We start from the raw sequence: 20,882 nt of genomic DNA on the forward strand, positions 1-20,882 counted from the left end.
TTCCTGTAATACAGTGTGGAGTAGCGGTCAGGGGCTCTGGACTCCTGACCAGAGGGTCGTGGGTTCAATCCCAGGTGGGGGACACTGCTGCTGTACCCTTGAGCAAGGTACTTTACCTAGATTGCTCCAGTAAAAACCCAACTGTATAAATGGGGAATTGGATGTAAAAATAGTGATATCTTGTGTAACAATTGTAAGTCGCCCTAAGAAATAAATAATAATAAAAAATAATTTTAAAAAATGACTCGGAGTGTTGTGTCTTGTGCGGTGATGTCATCGGTTGTCATGGCAGCGCCGCTCATCACGGGAGGGGTTATCCGGGACAAACGCTTCCTTCGCTGGGTCGGAGAAACGCTGGAGTTCCGCTGACTTCTCAATAAGGATCCCGAAGTATCCAACCTGAATATCTAAATCAATACAGTGTGACATCTAACCCTAATGACTGCATATATATACGTGTGTGTGTGTGTGTGTTTAAAATGAGTTATAACAATGGTTGTGTTAATAGAAAATAGCCATGGTCCTGGAAGTGAAACCGAATATTAATTATTAAACACACAATCAGAATGATTAAACAAGTAATCTATAAATGTCTCTCTCTATATTTTTTCTATAATAAATGACTGTGCTGTCACTTGCTGAGCACACCGCTACAGTTTAGTACTTATAAAAATGTGAATAAAACAATAGCAAAACCGGGACGAGTTAACAATTTTACTGTTTCTGACCGGAACGAAAAATGAAGTGTGAGAACAATCCCAGTTTTCCCGGGACGTGGAGGAAAGAGGAAGAACACTTTCAGTTTCGATATGAATCACAAGTCGTTCAGCGAGCCAGTCACACAGGAGCACAGTAAGCGCTTTCCAAACCCGCCCGTGTTGTGTCCCGATGTGAGGAGCGCTGAGACAGGCTCGCTTTTCTAAAGGTAAGCAGGACATTAGAGCACGCTGCTGTGTTCAAGGAATGGAGTAGAAAGTGAACATGTGGTTCAGAGCAGACACGCACTCTGACAGGCTGGGTGGGGTTTAACATGGCTACTGCGACAGGATCACTGTTACTGCAGCTGCGGGCACCGACTCTGCATTTTATAATGGAGCGAAACTAACCACACACCATTTCTGAGGATGTGTACTAGCTGTGTAACAGTGGAAATGACATCGTCCTGTCACACAAAACATGGTGTAATTGCACTTGAGAGAGAAAACGCTGAGAACTGAGCTGTATGAATTGTGGTAATGTAACTTGTACTGTGATCGTGTCGCTTGTGAATATAGAACACAAAGCTACCTAATGATTCGCTGGCTGCAGTGTCATTTGCTGCTAGGGAAGAGTGATCTGACTCGCTTCGTGCTGGCAGGAAAGGAAGTCAAACACAGACACAGACGCTGTGTGTTCATGAATCTTGAATAGAAAGTTCTTAACTCTCGTATTTGAATAAACGAGATATTTAGTAAGAAAAGGTGCTGGGTGGGGTTCAGCCCTGGCAGGGGTGCAAATCGTTTTGAAAACGCGTTCAATAAGCCGAGCGCTTTTCTGTGGCGCTGCGAGGCGGAAGTTAGGTCTTATTGATCGGTATGTTAAAGTTGCAATGGGGTTAGTTTTGCAGGAGTTTCTGGTAGACAGCATCATGCCTGCATGACAGTATACTGAGCAGCGAATATTGCAGCGTTAGCGGCTGTGACAGCAGTGAACTCAAACAGTCCAGTGAGGGTGAAGATGACGTTGATAATGTTGTGATAGAGCCGGCTACACCGGTGCTGCATTTAAAACTCACTTTCGGATGAAGTGAGCAGCATTCGAGGTAGCCTATGAAATGAAATGAGACCACTGAACAAAAGCATATCTGTGCATTCTGCAAGATAGTTTTCTTTCAACAGCGTTTTCCTCTTTCCCCGGAACATGTGTGGACATGCGGATCTCTTTAAACAACAGCGTGGTGTACATTACAGAGACAATAACAAGTTAACTTTTAGGTTATGGTACACTTAACTCACACTTAAATAGAAAAGTCTGCCAATCTTTTTGTCGTTAAGCTTAATATGTCATTTTAAGACAAATGAAGTGAGAAATACAGAAATTATGATTTTATTGATGAAATACACTATGTCAAAATATTGTAGGTATGAAATAACCCACGACAGGGTGTGCCTTCAACCACAAGCTGACCAATCATTTCTGAGGCTGTTTTCACACCGATGGCATCATTTCCCTCGATTGTAAACCAGCATTAGATGACACGTGGACTAAACGAGTTCCGTGTCAGTTTGCGCAGTGCCGCGGCGAGCTCAATAGAATTCAATACCGAACCCGACCGTGTTTGAAAACCCAACGGGTGTGTCAGCAGAGAGCAGCAGAGATTTTAATTGTGTTTTAAATATGTTTCTGAAATCGGAGGGTAGGGGTGAGATGTATCTGTTGTGTCTAATTTAAACATTGCATCCTCACTAGTCAGTTTTATAAGGCGATATTTAGTTTAATAAGTAGATGCTGCTGTTTCACTGTTGCATATATATATATATATATATATATATATAATATATATATATATAGTAAGGGAGTGTACTATCCTAACAAAAAGTTGGACGCTTTAGGACCCTGGGGTTAGGCTAGGACACTCCATGTTACTATGACTGAAGGCAATAGGGAGCCATCTTGGTAAAGACATCCTAAATTGAATAATGCACTGACTAATTAAAGATAATGGGAAATGCCAATCAGCTGCGTCTGATCTTGGCCGAGATATAAATGAACCTCAGGTGGGTTATTGGGTGTGGGAGTTTGGAGAAAGTCAGGAAGTGGATTGTGAGTTAAAACATAAAGCAGATTAAGTATTTGTATTACCGGTAAATGGTCTAGCCACCTGGTTATAGTTAGTTTTTTTTTTTTTTAAAGTATAGGCAGTACTCCAAAGGGAGGTAGGGGTTCTCTTTTGTTTGTTTTGTTTTGCACTGTCCTGTTTTCATTTTAAAAAGTTGTTGGGGTACTTTATTTTTCACATATGACCAGTGGCCACTTCATTACAGTATATGTATATATATATATATATATATATATATATATATATATATATATATATATATATATAAACATGCTCAGTGAGACTTGCTTGGTGATTTCAGATGGCTTTTGAATAACGTGTTACTGCTTACCTCAGAGGTTTCTTTCTTCTGTTCTCTCATTAAATACCACTGTATATTAGCCATTTTTTTGTTAAAAAGTCAGACAGGAATTCATTTTAAAATTCAAAAGTCGTACAGCTTTCATTTATACAGTGGCTTTCATGCTATGGGGCTGAATCCATGTTGTGGAAGATATGAAATTTACACTGGCTTACCTACAGATGAAGGGTTATTATTATTATTATTATTATTATTATTATTATTATTATTATTATCATTGTTGTTTTAATAATATGCAGCAGAGAGTTTGAAACGTGTGGGGTAGAGTTTCTCTTTTAATTGTCTTGCTGTCCTTGTGGGATCCACAGCATAGTAAAGGTTAGTGAAATTCTGGTTCTGATTCTGATTATTATTCAGCAGTGGGTCGACTGGACTTGCCTCTGATTCACTTACATCCGACAGGCCTTAGGCCAGCCTCCACAGGCTCTCTGCTTACAATCACAATGAATAAATACTGTGTCCTGCCATTGTCCATACACTGCAACACACACTGAGAGCCATTTCAACCAGCTTCTCTCTATAACCCTAACCCTAACCCATGCACTGCTCCACACACTGAGAGCCATTTCAACCAGCTTCTCTCTATAACCCTAACCCTAACCCATGCACTGCAACACACACTGAGAGCCATTTCAACCAGCTTCTCTCTATAACCCTAACCCATGCACTGCTCCACACACTGAGAGCCATTTCAACCAGCTTCTCTCTATAACCCTAACCCTAACCCATGCACTGCAACACACACTGAGAGCCATTTCAACCAGCTTCTCTCTATAACCCTAACCCTAACCCATGCACTGCTCCACACACTGAGAGCCATTTCAACCAGCTTCTCTCTATAACTCTAACCCATACACTGCAACACACTGAGAGCCATTTCAACCAGCTTCTCTCTATAACCCTAACCCATGCACTGCTCCACACACTGAGAGCCATTTCAACCAGCTTCTCTCTATAACCCTAACCCATGCACTGCTCCACACACTGAGAGCCATTTCAACCAGCTTCTCTCTATAACCCTAACCCTAACCCATGCACTGCTCCACACACTGAGATCCATTTCAACCAGCTTCTCTCTATAACCCTAACCCTAACCCATGCACTGCTCCCACACACTGAGAGCCATTTCAACCAGCTTCTCTCTATAACCCTAACCCTAACCCATGCACTGCAACACACACTGAGAGCCATTTCAACCAGCTTCTCTATAACCCTAACCCTAACCCATGCACTGCTCCACACACTGAGAGCCATTTCAACCAGCTTCTCTCTATAACCCTAACCCTAACCCATGCACTGCTCCACACACTGAGAGCCATTTCAACCAGCTTCTCTCTATAACCCTAACCCTAACCCATGCACTGCAACACACACTGAGAGCCATTTCAACCAGCTTCTCTCTATAACCCTAACCCTAACCCATGCACTGCAACACACACTGAGAGCCATTTCAACCAGCTTCTCTCACTGGATTGGTTTATTCTTGTATTTGTATCATTGTGACTCATACTGCAGGTACTGGAAAGCTACCTGGTAAACAAATAACAACAAGAAATAATAACCAGATCACTAGTTCTAACTGTGATACACAGACAGGCTGCTGATAATCAGATCACTAGTTCTAACTGTGATACACAGACAGGCTGCTGATAATCAGATCACTAGTTCTAACTGTGATACACAGACAGGCTGCTGATAATCAGATCACTAGTTCTAACTGTGATACACAGACAGGCTGCTGATAATCAGATCACTAGTTCTAACTGTGATACACAGGCAGGCTGCTGATAATCAGATCACTAGTTCTAACTGTGATACACAGGCAGGCTGCTGATAATCAGATCAGTAGTTCTAACTGTGATACACAGACAGGCTGCTGATAATCAGATCACTAGTTCTAACTGTGATAAACAGACAGGCTGCTGATAATCAGATCACTTGTTCTAACTGTGATACACAGACAGGCTGCTGATAATCAGATCACTAGTTCTAACTGTGATACACAGACAGGCTGCTGATAATCAGATCACTAGTTCTAACTGTGATACACAGGCAGGCTGCTGCTACACTGGTGACACTGAAGTGATTGTGATGAAATGTAAAAGAGATCCTTTTTATTCTCATGATGTTTTTCACCTGCAAAGCTGCTATGATTTCCATATAAACCCATATGAGGCAGTCCGTGTTTAAGATGCAGTTCAGAAGTGTGACTTTGTGCTTGATATTGTCACAGTTTAACATGGAAAGTGACTAAGCAATCAGAGTGCATCTTTTACGACTGCCTGTATATTTGTTTCAGTCTTTATAGCTCTATTACACTATAAAGTGGGGTGTGTTTAGCAGTGCTGGTTCGATGTACAATACAAAGTGCAGCATTGCTGAAAGTGTGCAGGATTATTCCCTTCTTAGAGCAGCTCAATCGTTGAACTGACAGGTACATATGGATTCATATTTCTTGGTAATATTTACTTTGTCAGTCAGTTTCAAGTGTAATATATTTCAGAAAGGAGACAGCCACCAATGGAATGAAATGAATGATTTATTGAACTGACAGACAGACCTGCCTGTAAATGATTAGGGCCACCTTCCCCCTGGACAAGACACGGTGCAAGGTGAAGGCAGGGGAGGAGGGGACCAAACAAACACTGAACGATGAGGGAGGAGGGGACCAAACAAACACTGAACGATGAGGGAGGAGGAGACCAAACAAACACTGAACGATGAGGGAGGAGGGGACCAAACAAACACTGAACGATGAGGGAGGAGGGGACCAAACAAACACTGAACCATGAGGGAGGAGGGGACCAAACAAACACTGAACGATGAGGGAGGAGGGGACCAAACAAACACTGAACGATGAGGGAGGCGGGGACCAAACAAACACTGAACGATGAGGGAGGAGGGGATCAGACAAACACTGAACGATGTGGGAGGAGGGGACCAAACAAACACTGAACGATGAGGGAGGAGGGGACCAAACAAACACTGATTGATGATGGAGGAGGAGACCAAACAAACACTGAACGATGAGGGACTAGATGAAAGACGGTATTTATATAGTTCCATGATTACATTTTTGATGAGGGGGGCGGTTTCTCCAGCACCTTATGTAAACAGTTGTAGCAACACATGGGAACATGTAACACAATAAAATAAAAAGGTCCTTATGAACCCTTTAACAAAATAACCGACGCAAGGGCCAGAACAAAAAGTCTACAAAAACACTACGGAGACGCAAACAAACACAGACATGGATGTAAATAGAACACAACACGGAACACGGAACAAGGAATATAGAACACAGAACACGCACCTCCACCTCTAACACCAACATCAATCCTATCCTTACTAACTAACAACTGTGATCACCCTATTTATACATCTGTGGCTCCAGGCACATTCCCAGTTGTTTTTGCAGGGAGGATTTTAACTCCCTCCCTGCCACTCAATATCCCCCCCCCCACACACACCAATACTCCGCCCTCCCGGCTATCTCCCCCGCCCCCACCCCCCCACACACCCACACATGCCTGGCAGGGCTTTTGCATTTCCACACTGCCACACAAGTATACAATTGTAGACAAATGCACTGAATCTAAAATACCCAGATCAGTAGTTTTGTAATAGCTGCTAAAGGCTCAATTAATAGAGTATAGCACCAACCCCCCTTTCTCTTTCCTTACTGAGGATACCGTAAAGCAGTCACTTTCACTCAAACACTTGTGTTGTTTTCCAGGGAAATGAAGATGAGATTCCTGGGGAGGACCTGTCTCATTGTCTTGAGTTTGCTACCAGCTGTTTCTACACAGAGAGGTGAGAGGGACTGTAGAAATGAAACTGATGAAGAGACACACCACTAATGCTACCCTGAAGATCTTTCAACAGGAAAGATTCACTGAGATGCAAAATCACAAGTTCAGAGATGTCCTGTTTTTATAGGAAGGGAATTGTAGTTCAATTTGCCTGTTCAGTCACCTCTTATTAACAGTGCACTGGGGCTTTGGTTGAGTTCCGGACCAGTAGGTCTAATGCACCAGCGTTCATAGCTGGATGTTTAGTGTAGAAGGCCCAGGATCACTAGTTCTAACTGTGATACACAGGCAGGCTGCTGCTACGCTGGTGACACTGAAGTGATTGTGATGAAATGTAAATGAGATCCTTTTTATTCTCATGATGTTTTTCACCTGCAAAGCTGCTATGATTTCTATATAAACCCATATGAGGCAGTCCGTGTTTAAGATGCAGTTCAGAAGTGTGACTTTGTGCTTGATATTGTCACAGTTTAACATGGAAAGTGACTAAGCAATCAGAGTGCATCTTTTACGACTGCCTGTATATTTGTTTCAGTCTTTATAGCTCTATTACACTATAAAGTGGGGTGTGTTTAGCAGTGCTGGTTCGATGTACAGTACAAAGTGCAGCATTGCTGAAAGTGTGCAGGATTATTCCCTTCTTAGAGCAGCTCAATCTTTGAACAGACAGCTAAATATGGATTCATGTTTTTTGGTATTATTTACGTTATGTCAGTCAGTTTCATGTGTAATATATTTCAGAAAGGAGACAGCCACCAATGGAATGAAATGAATGATTTATTGAACTGACAGACAGACCTGCCTGTAAATGATTACGTTGTTATTTGAATTTGGTCCATGGTCTTGCCCATTGGAGCTCGCTAGCCACCCCTGTGCTGGCAAAACTATAATCCATTAAATATATGAGTTAGATTAAACTAATTCCAGCGGGCAGGACAAGCAGCACCCGAGGCCACCTTCCCCCTGGACAAGACACGGTGCAAGGTGAAGGCAGGGGAGGAGGGGACCAAACAAACACTGAACGATGAGGGAGGAGGGGACCAAACAAACACTGAACGATGAGGGAGGAGGGGAACAAACAAACACTGAATGATGAAGGAGGAGGGGACCAAACAAACACTGAACAATGAGGGAGGAGGGGACCAGACAAACACTGAACGATGAGGGAGGAGGGGACCAAACAAACACTGAACGATGAAGGAGGAGGGGACCAAACAAACACTGAATGATGAGGGAGGAGGGGACCAAACAAACACTGAACGATGAGGGAGGAGGGGACCAAACAAACACTGAACGATGAGGGAGGAGGGGACCAGACAAACACTGAACGATGAGGGAGGAGGGGACCAAACAAACACTGAACGATGAGGGAGGAGGGGACCAAACAAACACTGAACGATGAGGGAGGAGGAGACCAAACAAACACTGAACGATGAGGGAGGAGGGGCCCAAACAAACACTGAACGATGAGGGAGGAGGGGACCAGACAAACACTGAACGATGAGGGAGGAGGGGACCAAACAAACACTGAACGATGAGGGAGGAGGGGACCAAACAAACACTGAACCATGAGGGAGGAGGGGACCAAACAAACACTGAACGATGAGGGAGGAGGGGACCAAACAAACACTGAACGATGAGGGAGGAGGGGACCAAACAAACACTGAACGATGAGGGAGGAGGGGACCAGACAAACACTGAACGATGTGGGAGGAGGGGACCAAACAAACACTGAACGATGAGGGAGGAGGGGACCAGACAAACACTGAACGATGAGGGAGGAGGGGACCAAACAAACACTGATCGATGAAGGAGGAGGAGACCAAACAAACACTGAACGATGAGGGACTAGATGAAAGAGGGTATTTATATAGTTCCATGATTACATATTTGATGAGGGGGCGGTTTCTCCAGCACCTTATGTAAACAGTTGTAGCAACACATGGGAACATGTAACACAATAAAATAAAAAGGTCCTTATGAACCCTTTAACAAAATAACCGACGCAAGGGCCAGAACAAAAAGTCTACAAAAACACTTACGGAGACGCAAACAAACACAGACATGGATGTAAATAGAACACAACACGGAACATGGAACAAGGAATATAGAACACAGAACACGCACCTCCACCTCTAACACCAACATCAATCCTATCCTTACTAACTAACACCTGTGATCACCCTATTTATACACCTGTGGCTCCAGGCACATTCCCAGTTGTTTTTGCAGGGAGGATTTTAACTCCCTCCCTGCCACTCAATATCCCCCCCCACACACACCAATACTCCGCCCTCCCGGCTATCTCCCCCGCCCCCACCCCCCACACACCCACACATGCCTGGCAGGGCTTTTGCATTTCCACACTGCCACACAAGTATACAATTGTAGACAAATGCACTGAATCTAAAATACCCAGATCAGTAGTTTTGTAATAGCTGCCAAAGGCTCAATTAATAGAGAAGATACACACCTCTACAGCACCAATATCATGTATATAAATATTCACAATTAATTGGCGAGGCAGTTCTCATATAATATCACAGCAATCATATAGACCACATATCTAAATGGTATTTTAGTAAACTACTTGGTTAAGGTCAGTAACACAAACAGTAACAGATAAATCATCAAACAAGATCTACAGTTTACCAGCAAACATCTATCCCAGTGTAGAACCAACCCCCCTTTCTCTTTCCTTACTGAGGATACCATAACATATATCCCAGTGTAGCACCAACCCCCCTTTCTCTTTCCTTACTGAGGATACCATAACATCTATCCCAGTGTAGCACCAACCCCCCTTTCTCTTTCCTTACTGAGGATACCATAAGATCTATCCCAGTGTAGCACCAACCCCCCTTTCTCTATCCATACTGAGGACACCATAACATCTATCCCAGTGTAGCACCAACCCCCCTTTCTCTATCCATACTGAGGATACCATAACATCTATCCCAGTGTAGCACCAACCCCCCTTTCTCTATCCATACTGAGGACACCATAACATCTATCCCAGTGTAGCACCAACCCCCCTTTCTCTATCCTTACTGAGGATACCATAACATCTATCCCAGTGTAGCACCAACCCCCCTTTCTCTTTCCTTACTGAGGATATCGTAAAGCAGTCACTGTCACTCAAACACTTGTGTTGTTTTCCAGGGAAATGAAGATGAGATTCCTGGGGAGGACCTGTCTCATTGTCTTGAGTTTGCTACCAGCTGTTTCTACACAGAGAGGTGAGGGACTGTAGAAATGAAACTGATGAAGAGACACACCACTAATGCTAACCTGAAAATATTTCAACAGGACAGATTCATTGAGATGCAAGATCACAAGTTCAGAGATGTCCTGTTTTTATAGGAAGGGGAATTGTAGTTCAATTAGCCAGTTCAGTCACCTCTTACTAACAGTGCACTGGTTCTTTGGTAGAGGTCCCAGGGTCACAGCTTATAGCTCATATCTCATAGCTGGATGTTTAGTGTAGAAGTCCCAGGGTCACAGCTTATAGCTCATATCTCATAGCTGGATGTTTAGTGTAGAAGTCCCATGGTCACAGCTTATAGCTCATATCTCATAGCTGGATGTTTAGTGTAGCGCTCCCAGGCTCACAGCTTATAGCTCATATCTCATAGCTGGATGTTTAGTGTAGAAGTCCCAGGGTCACAGCTTATAGCTCATATCTCATAGCTGGATGTTTAGTGTAGAAGTCCCAGGGTCACAGCTTATAGCTCATATCTCATAGCTGGATGTTTAGTGTAGAAGTCCCATGGTCACAGCTTATAGCTCATATCTCATAGCTGGATGTTTAGTGTAGAAGTCCCAGGGTCACAGCTTATAGCTCATATCTCATAGCTGGATGTTTAGTGTAGAAGTCCCAGGGTCACAGCTTATAGCTCATATCTCATAGCGGGATGTTTAGTGTAGAAGTCCCATGGTCACAGCTTATAGCTCATATCTCATAGCTGGATGTTTAGTGTAGAGCTCCCAGGATCACAGCTTATAGCTCATATCTCATAGCTGGATGTTTAGTGTAGAGCTCCCAGGATCACAGCTTATAGCTCATATCTCATAGCTGGATATTTAGTGTAGAAGTCCCAGGGTCACAGCTTATAGCTCATATCTCATAGCTGGATGTTTAGTGTAGAAGTCCCAGGGTCACAGCTTATAGCTCATATCTCATAGCTGGATGTTTAGTGTAGAGCTCCCAGGATCACAGCTTATAGCTCATATCTCATAGCTGGATGTTTAGTGTAGAGCTCCCAGGGTCACAGCTTATAGCTCATATCTCATAGCTGGATGTTTAGTGTAGAAGTCCCAGGGTCACAGCTTATAGCTCATATCTCATAGCTGGATGTTTAGTGTAGAAGTCCCAGGGTCACAGCTTATAGCTCATATCTCATAGCTGGATGTTTAGTGTAGAAGTCCCAGGGTCACAGCTTATAGCTCATATCTCATAGCTGGATGTTTAGTGTAGAAGTCCCTTGGTCACAGCTTATAGCTCATATCTCATAGCTGGATGTTTAGTGTAGAAGTCCCAGGGTCACAGCTTATAGCTCATATCTCATAGCTGGATGTTTAGTGTAGAAGTCCCAGGCTCACAGCTTATAGCTCATATCTCATAGCTGGATGTTTAGTGTAGAAGTCCCCGGGTCACAGCTTATTGCTCATATCTCATAGCTGGATGTTTAGTGTAGAGCTCCCAGGGTCACAGCTTATAGCTCATATCTCATAGCTGGATGTTTAGTGTAGAAGTCCCAGGGTCACAGCTTATAGCTCATATCTCATAGCTGGATGTTTAGTGTAAAAGTCCCAAGGTCACAGCTTATAGCTCATATCTCATAGCTGGGTGTTTAGTGTAGAAGTCCCAGGGTCACAGCTTATAGCTCATATCTCATAGCTGGATGTTTAGTGTAGAAGTCCCAGGGTCACAGCTTATAGCTCATATCTCATAGCTGGATGTTTAGTGTAGAAGTCCCAGGGTCACAGCTTATAGCTCATATCTCATAGCTGGATGTTTAGTGTAGAAGTCCCAGGGTCACAGCTTATAGCTCATATCTCATAGCTGTTTGCTGCTTCTTCTTCTACTAGGGTACTGTTTGAGTAAATGCTTGTTTGTTTCTAATTGCCAGTGTTTTGTTTTTCAGATGGCAGCTCTGTTGTTGGCTCTGATCAGCCCCTCATCACCTCTCCTGGTGAAGATGTCGTCCTGCCCTGTCACATCACCCCCAGTCTCGGTGCTGTGGACATGGAAGTCAGGTGGTACAGAGAGAACTTCAAGATCCCAGTTCATTTATATGAAGATCGAAGGGATCGCACAGATGTTCAGGACAGTGACTATCGGGGCCGCACTGCTCTCTCTAGATTGGGGCTGGAGGATGGCATTCTCTCTCTGAACCTGAGAAACCTCCGTCCCTCTGATAGCGGGGTCTATTCCTGCTTTGCCACTGATGGAGTCTGGTATGGGCAAGGAAAGACTGAACTGATAGTCAGAGGTCAGTGCTGAATTGCAATGTGTTTTCATCTGAAATAACACATCCATATCCTGGAGACCTGGCTGCTGTGTCTATCTGTGTGTGTCTCACTGTCTCTATTCCCTGACAGTCTATCTGTGTGTGTGTCTCACTGTCTCTATTCCCTGACAGTCTATCTGTGTGTGTCTCACTGTCTCTATTCCCTGACAGTCTATCTGTGTGTGTGTCTCACTGTCTCTATTCCCTGACAGTCTATCTGTGTGTGTCTCACTGTATCTATTCCCTGACAGTCTATCTGTGTGTGTCTCACTGTATCTGTTCCCTGACAGTCTATCTGTATCTAATGAAATCGAATATTCCATGAAATTAAAAACGTGTCTTGTTATATTAACTTACTGTCAAGAACGTAATCTGTGTTGTTGCTTCTAAAAGCTATTGAGAATATGCGTCTGTGAACAAATACAGGGTGATGCTGCAGAGATCAAGAGTAACCTGCTTTTATTAATTTATTTTATACATATTATTTTGTTTAAAATCAGTCCCAACTGCAGCTGTCTGTCTCGAGTGAATCTAATAATATTTAACATTACCACGCTGTCACGGGCCGCTGTTTCGGAAGGTTTGTTTTTGTTGTTGTTTGTTTCTGGTTAAATACCAGAACGCAACCTGCTTGTCAGGCACGTGGCTCTCTACAGCATGAAGCAGATTGATTAGGCCTGTACATCATGTATGAAAGAGAGATTCTACATGTCTTGGTTGCGATGTGGGCAGTAAGTCAGTTAATAATAAATCCACATCCATGTATGAAATTTTCTACATATTCAAGTATGGAGACGCAAACCGAAAATGATCAGCCGGAGAATGTGTCGCTGTGGAAAGTTCAGTTGCAGGAAAGGGAAGCTACCTCTAATGTACTGTTTGGAAAAATTATGCTATAGTTGTATTCACTGAAGATAATGCAAATCTAAGAGGCTATGCAAAGTCATGTAAAGTTTTAATGACAGCAAAAAGTGAAATGCATCTCTGCAGCTTTGGCACACTGTCCAGGGACTGCTGCATTCACCAGAAGCTGGGCTACGTCATTCATAAACTTTAACCTCAACAGCAAATTAAAAAAAATGAGATAGAGACTTATTTCCATGTGAATAGGCCATGGTGTTAATGTAGTTTTTTTTTCTCCTTTGGACAGTGGTTTTGTTTTTGTGGGGGTTTAGATTTTACACAAAACAAGGTGAAGTGACGGCAGGAATGTGACAACTGGAGAGTGCTATATTTAAATGGCAATGTATTTATCAAACATGTCTTAAAACATCAGGATTTGTTTGAATGAGTTTTTTATACCATGCTCGATAAAAAGAGGACTTACTGTCTCTTAAACTGTTACTGTGAGGGAAGTTTTTTTATTATTTTTTAAAGCATTTGTACTCTAATGATCGATAACCGTCATTAGAATTTACATGATAATCGATGTCAAAGTCAGGGTTTGATTTATAACACTGAAAAGCGTTGTGCAGTTGTATTGGATTCTTCTCTCATACTGGATATCAAAATACTAATAGAATACACTGGATTTGTTTCTTAACACAAAGTCTTTCTAAATTCAAAGATTGTAATAAAGGAACACCAGCTCTTTCAGTTTGTCTTCCAAAAGAGAACGCCTCTGATTGAACAAGACAAGATTACACAGCGAGGTGCTGTGCTCAGCATCAGCTGTATTTGTTACTGCATTGATGTATCTGAATTTCTGGAAGTGAATGTTTTCAGATTAGAGCTCTGGATCGCATCGGTGCCACCTTCGCAGTGTGCAAAGCAAAGAAAATCTTTTGCTGATGTATTTGCACCATGGGACCTTTGTCATTGCATTTTCTGGCAAAATCAATTAGGGCAGCAGTGTGGAGTAGTGGTTAGGCCTCTGGACTCTTGACCGGAGGGTCGTGGGTTCAATCCCCAGTGGGGGGACACTGCTGTTGTACCTTTGAGCAAGGTACTTTACCTAGATTGCTCCATTAAAAACCCAACTGTATAAATGGGTAATTGTATGTAAAAATAATGTATAATGTGATACCTTGTAACAATTGTAAGTCGCCCTGGATAAGGGCGTCTGCTAAGAAATAAATAATAATAAAATCGATCCATGTTCCCTTTATATTGACTGTGATCCAACATTTTTTCCCTGTCCTTCTCTGTTAGTAGAGATATTATTTAATATTACGCGCCTATGCAGGGTGATACGTTTCATGCGTAAAATTACACGTGCGCGTAATTGCGTAATTCCCCGGTGTGTGTAATCTGTCTCTAAGGACTCTACACAAGGAGCACAGACCTGGCTGGAGTGTCTATCTGTGTGTGTCTCACTGTCTCTCTTCCCTGACAGTCTATCTGTGTGTGTCTCACTGTCTCTATTCCCTGACAGTCTGTCTGTGTGTGTCTCACTGTCTCTATTCCCTGACAGCTCTGGGGACCCAGCCCTCAATCTCTATGGACTCTACACAAGGAGAGCAGACCCAGCTGGTGTGCAGATCAGAGGAGTGGAGTCCTGAACCTGAAGTGATCTGGAGAGACAGGATGGAAACGATGTGACATCACTGTCCAACACAACCGTGCAGAGTGACAGTCAGGGGTTCCTCAGTGTCAGCAGCTACATCAAAATCAAACAGCAGTCCAACGTGTTCTCCTGTCTGGTTAGAAGTAAAACACCCAAACCAGACTGGGAATCCAACTCCACATATCCAGTGAGTATCACATGTTTGTGGATTGAGCCTGACTGACACTGACCATAGATTACAGTCATCATGATGGAGCATCAACATCTGAATCAAACACATGAACTAGTGGACCAGTCAATATCTGAATCAAACACATGAACTAGTGGACCAGTCAATATCTGAATCAAACACATGAACTAGCGGACCAGTCAATATCTGAATCAAACACAAGAACTAGTGGGACCAGTCAATATCTGAATCAAACACAAGAACTAGTGGACCAGTCAATATCTGAATCAAATATATTGGGGGGGGAATGCTCAACATGAGGGGGTGTGGTCAGTGTTGGGAGGGGTGTGTGGAATGGTCACTGTGATGGGGTGTGGCTCAGTGTTGGGAGGGGTGTGTGGAATGCTCACTATGAGGGGTGTGGCTCAGTGTTGGGAGGGGTGTGTGGAATGCTCACTATGAGGGGTGTGGTCAGTGTTGGGAGGGGTGTGTGGAATGCTCACTATGAGGGGGTGTGGTTCAGTGTTGGGAGGGGTGTGTGGAATGCTCACTATGAGGGGTGTGGTCAGTGTTGGGAGGGGTGTGTGGAATGCTCACTATGAGGGTTGGGAGGGGTGTGTGGAATGCTCACTATGAGGGGGTGTGGTCAGTGTTGGGAGGGGTGTGTGGAATGCTCACTATGAGGGGTGTGGTCAGTGTTGGGAGGGGTGTGTGGAATGCTCACTATGAGGGGTGTTGTCAGTGTTTGGAGGGGTGTGTGGAATGTTCACTATGAGGGTGTGGTTCAGTGTTGGGAGGGGTGTGTGGAATGCTCACTATGAGGGGTGTGGTCAGTGTTGGGAGGGGTGTGTGGAATGCTCACTATGAGGGGTGTGGTCAGTGTTGGGAGGGGTGTGTGGAATGCTCACTATGAGGGGTGTGGTCAGTGTTGGGAGGGGTGTGTGGAATGCTCACTATGAGGGGGTGTGGTCAGTGTAGGGAGGGGTGTGTGGAATGCTCACTATGAGGGGTGTGGCTCAGTGTTGGGAGGGGTGTGTGGAATGCTCACTATGAGGGGTGTGGTCAGTGTTGGGAGGGGTGTGTGGAATGCTCACTATGAGGGGGTGAGGTCAGTGTTGGGAGGGGTGTGTGGAATGCTCACTATGAGGGGGGTGGCTCAGTGTTGGGAGGGGTGTGTGGAATGCTCACTATGAGGGGTGTGGTCAGTGTTGGGAGGGGTGTGTGGAATGCTCACTATGAGGGGTGGCTCAGTGTTGGGAGGGGGTGTGTGGAATGCTCACTATGAGGGGTGTGGTCAGTGTTGGGAGGGGTGTGTGGAATGCTCACTATGAGGGTTGGGAGGGGTGTGTGGAATGCTCACTATGAGGGGGTGTGGTCAGTGTTGGGAGGGGTGTGTGGAATGCTCACTATGAGGGGGTGTGGCTCAGTGTTGGGAGGGGTGTGTGGAATGCTCACTATGAGGGGGTGTGGTTCAGTGTTGGGAGGGGTGTGTGGAATGCTCACTATGAGGGGTGTGGTCAGTGTTGGGAGGGGTGTGTGGAATGCTCACTATGAGGGTTGTGGTTCAGTGTTGGGAGGGGTGTGTGGAATGCTCACTATGAGGGGGTGTGGTTCAGTGTTGGGAGGGGTGTGTGGAATGCTCACTATGAGGGGTGTGGTCAGTGTTGGGAGGGGTGTGTGGAATGCTCACTATGAGGGTTGGGAGGGGTGTGTGGAATGCTCACTATGAGGGGGTGTGGTCAGTGTTGGGAGGGGTGTGTGGAATGCTCACTATGAGGGGTGTGGTCAGTGTTGGGAGGGGTGTGTGGAATGCTCACTATGAGGGGGTGTTGTCAGTGTTTGGAGGGGTGTGTGGAATGTTCACTATGAGGGGTGTGGTTCAGTGTTGGGAGGGGTGTGTGGAATGCTCACTATGAGGGGTGTGGTCAGTGTTGGGAGGGGTGTGTGGAATGCTCACTATGAGGGGTGTGGTCAGTGTTGGGAGGGGTGTGTGGAATGCTCACTATGAGGGGTGTGGTCAGTGTTGGGAGGGGTGTGTGGAATGCTCACTATGAGGGGGTGTGGTCAGTGTAGGGAGGGGTGTGTGGAATGCTCACTATGAGGGGTGTGGCTCAGTGTTGGGAGGGGTGTGTGGAATGCTCACTATGAGGGGTGTGGTCAGTGTTGGGAGGGGTGTGTGGAATGCTCACTATGAGGGGGTGAGGTCAGTGTTGGGAGGGGTGTGTGGAATGCTCACTATGAGGGGGGGTGGCTCAGTGTTGGGAGGGGTGTGTGGAATGCTCACTATGAGGGGTGTGGTCAGTGTTGGGAGGGGTGTGTGGAATGCTCACTATGAGGGGGGGTGGCTCAGTGTTGGGAGGGGTGTGTGGAATGCTCACTATGAGGGGTGTGGTCAGTGTTGGGAGGGGTGTGTGGAATGCTCACTATGAGGGTTGGGAGGGGTGTGTGGAATGCTCACTATGAGGGGGTGTGGTCAGTGTTGGGAGGGGTGTGTGGAATGCTCACTATGAGGGGGTGTGGCTCAGTGTTGGGAGGGGTGTGTGGAATGCTCACTATGAGGGGGTGTGGTTCAGTGTTGGGAGGGGTGTGTGGAATGCTCACTATGAGGGGTGTGGTCAGTGTTGGGAGGGGTGTGTGGGAATGCTCACTATGAGGTTGTGGTCAGTGTTGGGAGGGGTGTGTGGAATGCTCACTATGAGGGGTGTGGTCAGTGTTGGGAGGGGTGTGTGGAATGCTCACTATGAGGGTTGTGGTCAGTGTTGGGAGGGGTGTGTGGAATGCTCACTATGAGGGGGTGTGGCTCAGTGTTGGGAGGGGTGTGTGGAATGCTCACTATGAGGGGTGTGGTCAGTGTTGGGAGGGGTGTGTGGAATGCTCACTATGAGGGGTGTGGACAGTGTTGGGAGGGGTGTGTGGAATGCTCACTATGAGGGGTGTGGTCAGTGTTGGGAGGGTGTGTGGAATGCTCACTATGAGGGGTGTGGTCAGTGTTGGGAGGGGTGTGTGGAATGCTCACTATGAGGGTGTGGTCAGTGTTGGGAGGGGTGTGTGGAATGCTCACTATGAGGGGTGTGGTCAGTGTTGGGAGGGGTGTGTGGAATGCTCACTATGAGGGGGTGTGGTCAGTGTTGGGAGGGGTGTGTGAATGCTCACTATGAGGGGTGTGGTTCAGTGTTGGGAGGGGTGTGTGGAATGCTCACTATGAGGGTTGGGAGGGGTGTGTGGAATGCTCACTATGAGGGGTGTGGCTCAGTGTTGGGAGGGTGTGTGGAATGCTCACTATGAGGGGGTGTGGGCTCAGTGTTGGGAGGGGTGTGGTTAAGTGTTGGAGGGGTGTGTGGAATGCTCACTATGAGGGGTGTGGTCAGTGTTGGGAGGGGTGTGTGGAATGCTCACTATGAGGGGTGTGGTCAGTGTTGGGAGGGGTGTGTGGAATGCTCACTATGAGGGGGTGTGTCTCAGTGTTGGGAGGGGTGTGTGGAATGCTCACTATGAGGGGTGTGTGGAATGCTCACTATGAGGGGGTGTGGTCAGTGTTGGGAGGGGGTGTGTGGAATGTTCACTATGAGGGGGTGTGTCTCAGTGTTGGGAGGGGTGTGTGGAATGCTCACTATGAGGGGGTGTGTCTCAGTGTTGGGAGGGGTGTGTGGAATGCTCACTATGAGGGGGGTGTCTCAGTGTTGGGAGGGGTGTGTGTGTTCCAGTGTGTTGAGCTGCTGTGTTGTTTTCCAGGTGATTTTTTCCCAGGAGTCTCTGGATGGATTGTGGCTTTCCTCTTGACTTTAGCTCTCAGTATTGGAGCCATTCCTCTGCTGGTGATCAATGGAGAAGAATGGATGGTATGAACTTTATCATTATCATGAGGCATTTCATATCGCTCTGTGCATTTTAAACATGTCAAACAGGTTTACAATAATATGGACTGTTCTGTTTTTCTTCTAGCCATGGAGAGAAAGCTTGAGCCCTATGGGTAAGTAAAGCACTTAATGAAGAGATGCTGAAAAACCCATTCCAGGTTTCTGCAGCAGTATCTTAAACTACCACACCCATAAATAAAGACATCCCTGGACCAGAAATACAGACATTTCACTAGAAATCATTATAAATAATAAGTAAATAATAATAAATATAATTGTTTTTATACATTGCAATTGTTATTTTATTGTTTCCAGAACCCTCTAAATTCAAATTTAAATTTATAAAAAGTTTTTTTTTTTTTTTGGACACAGGCTTATATAATATAAATATTTCCTTATGGAGGGATGTTGAAAATTGTAGCAATTTTAGTTTGTATGTTTCATATACTTCACAGATAGCAGATTCATTTTCACATGGACATCCTGTTCATTTAAATGGCTGTGTTTTTCATACTGCAATTTCATCTGTACTGGAGCTGAAATAACCACACACTGTTCTGTCTGATTCATTTTAATCTGTACTGGAGCTGAAATAACCACACACTGTTCTGTCTGATTCATTTTAATCTGTACTGGAGCTGAAATAACCACACACTGTTCTGTCTGATTCATTTTAATCTGTACTGGAGCTGAAATAACCACACACTGTTCTGTCTGATTCATTTTTTTTAGCTGCTCAGCACCTTCGTAAGGAACTTGGTAAGAACTGTTTTCATAACTTTATTTGTAGAATTACTGTAAATGTTTCTGTCTGTCTATCTATCTGTCCATCTATCTACTTATGCTGTCTGTTTGTCACTGTGTCTGTCGGGAGTGCTTGCAGTGTGTGTGCAGAGTGCGGAGCTCAGGGTGAGTGAGGGGTTCTCCTCTGCGTGTGCAGAGTGTAGAGCTCAGAGTGAGTGAGGGGTAAAAAGAAACTGTTTAATATTTGGGTCTTTTATAAAAATAACAGCCGTGATGGCCAAAGTCGGGGGGGGGGGGGGTCCCTAGCGGATCAAGTCCCAATTCTGAAAATATTACACAGAGAAATGGTATAAAATTGTAGTGAATGTGTCCTGTCCCTGTTGAGAAATGTGTGGTCGAACTTGGAAAAGTAATCCAGTGTGAGAATATCAAGTCGGCTTCATGTATGAACAAGTTTGTTGTCGTGTTCCTGAGAAATGAAACTATAGTTTTGGAAATTGTTCAGCAAGGTTTGGTTATTGATGGAGTGTTAGTGTCTGTTCTGCCTCTTGTGGCTCCCGCTAGGAAAATAATAATTTTCGAATATTTCTCCTTTTCTGAAAAAAACTAACTTACAGTGAGAGAGCTAAGCCGTCATGGAAAAATAATGTGAAGCATTACAATGATTCCTCTGGGTTGTAAATCCCCTGAGTTAAAGCATGTAGTTTCTTTCAGAAGACAGTTATATAAGCTTCTGAACGACCTGAATGGAGGGCTAATTATAGCTTTCAGGTTCTGGGTGGATGGTAGCGAATACATTGTTCTTCTGAAACAATGAAATGTTTTAAATGTGGCCGTAAGAGCATATTGTGAAGAACTGCAAGACGACTGTAGGAGAAACTGAAAGCGAGAGGGAAGAAGCCCCTGGGGAGCCAGGGTGATGGACTCACAGCGCTGTAGATAGAAGAGCGGAGCAAGAGACTGAAGAGCTCCAACCTGGTTTGGTTGAGTCTGGTGTGGTCAGAGTTGACAACAAGTCTCAAGTCAAATCTCAAGTCAGCGCAGTATTCTTGTCTAGTGTAAAATCTCATATAAAATGAACTTGCTAGCTGTGTACAAAGCT

General features: G+C 44.8%; 1 protein-coding gene across 2 annotated transcripts; it reads left to right on the plus strand.

The window, feature by feature from the left end:
- The first annotated feature begins 423 nt into the window (after window positions 1–423).
- LOC117409872 (butyrophilin-like protein 2) lies at window positions 424–18,989 on the plus strand. Of its 2 annotated transcripts, XM_059021482.1 has the most exons (6): window positions 433–925; window positions 6,916–6,992; window positions 10,154–10,230; window positions 12,139–12,486; window positions 14,918–15,197; window positions 18,912–18,989. In XM_059021482.1, the coding sequence occupies exons 3-5, from the start codon at window positions 10,158–10,160 to the stop codon at window positions 15,043–15,045; spliced, it is 549 nt and encodes a 182-aa protein (XP_058877465.1). In that variant the 5' UTR covers window positions 433–925; window positions 6,916–6,992; window positions 10,154–10,157; the 3' UTR covers window positions 15,046–15,197; window positions 18,912–18,989. The 2 variants fall into 2 exon arrangements, with proteins under 2 accessions (XP_058877466.1, XP_058877465.1); XM_059021483.1 differs by lacking the exon at window positions 10,154–10,230 and having other exon boundaries at window positions 424–925.
- Window positions 18,990–20,882: the final 1,893 nt, after the last annotated feature.

The sequence above is a fragment of the Acipenser ruthenus genome, unplaced genomic scaffold (genome assembly GCF_902713425.1).
Source record: "Acipenser ruthenus unplaced genomic scaffold, fAciRut3.2 maternal haplotype, whole genome shotgun sequence".
NCBI lineage: Eukaryota > Metazoa > Chordata > Actinopteri > Acipenseriformes > Acipenseridae > Acipenser > Acipenser ruthenus.

What these genes read in the sequence shown, in the direction of transcription:
- LOC117409872 (XM_059021483.1), top strand. Translation starts at nt 6,920, where the DNA reads ATGAAGATGAGATTCCTGGGGAGGACCTGTCTCATTGTCTTGAGTTTG. An exon ending in AGCTGTTTCTACACAGAGAG is followed by an intron (nt 6,993 to 12,138) that starts GTGAGAGGGACT and finishes TTTGTTTTTCAG; the next exon opens with ATGGCAGCTCTGTTGTTGGC. An exon ending in GACTGAACTGATAGTCAGAG is followed by an intron (nt 12,487 to 14,917) that starts GTCAGTGCTGAA and finishes ATTCCCTGACAG; the next exon opens with CTCTGGGGACCCAGCCCTCA.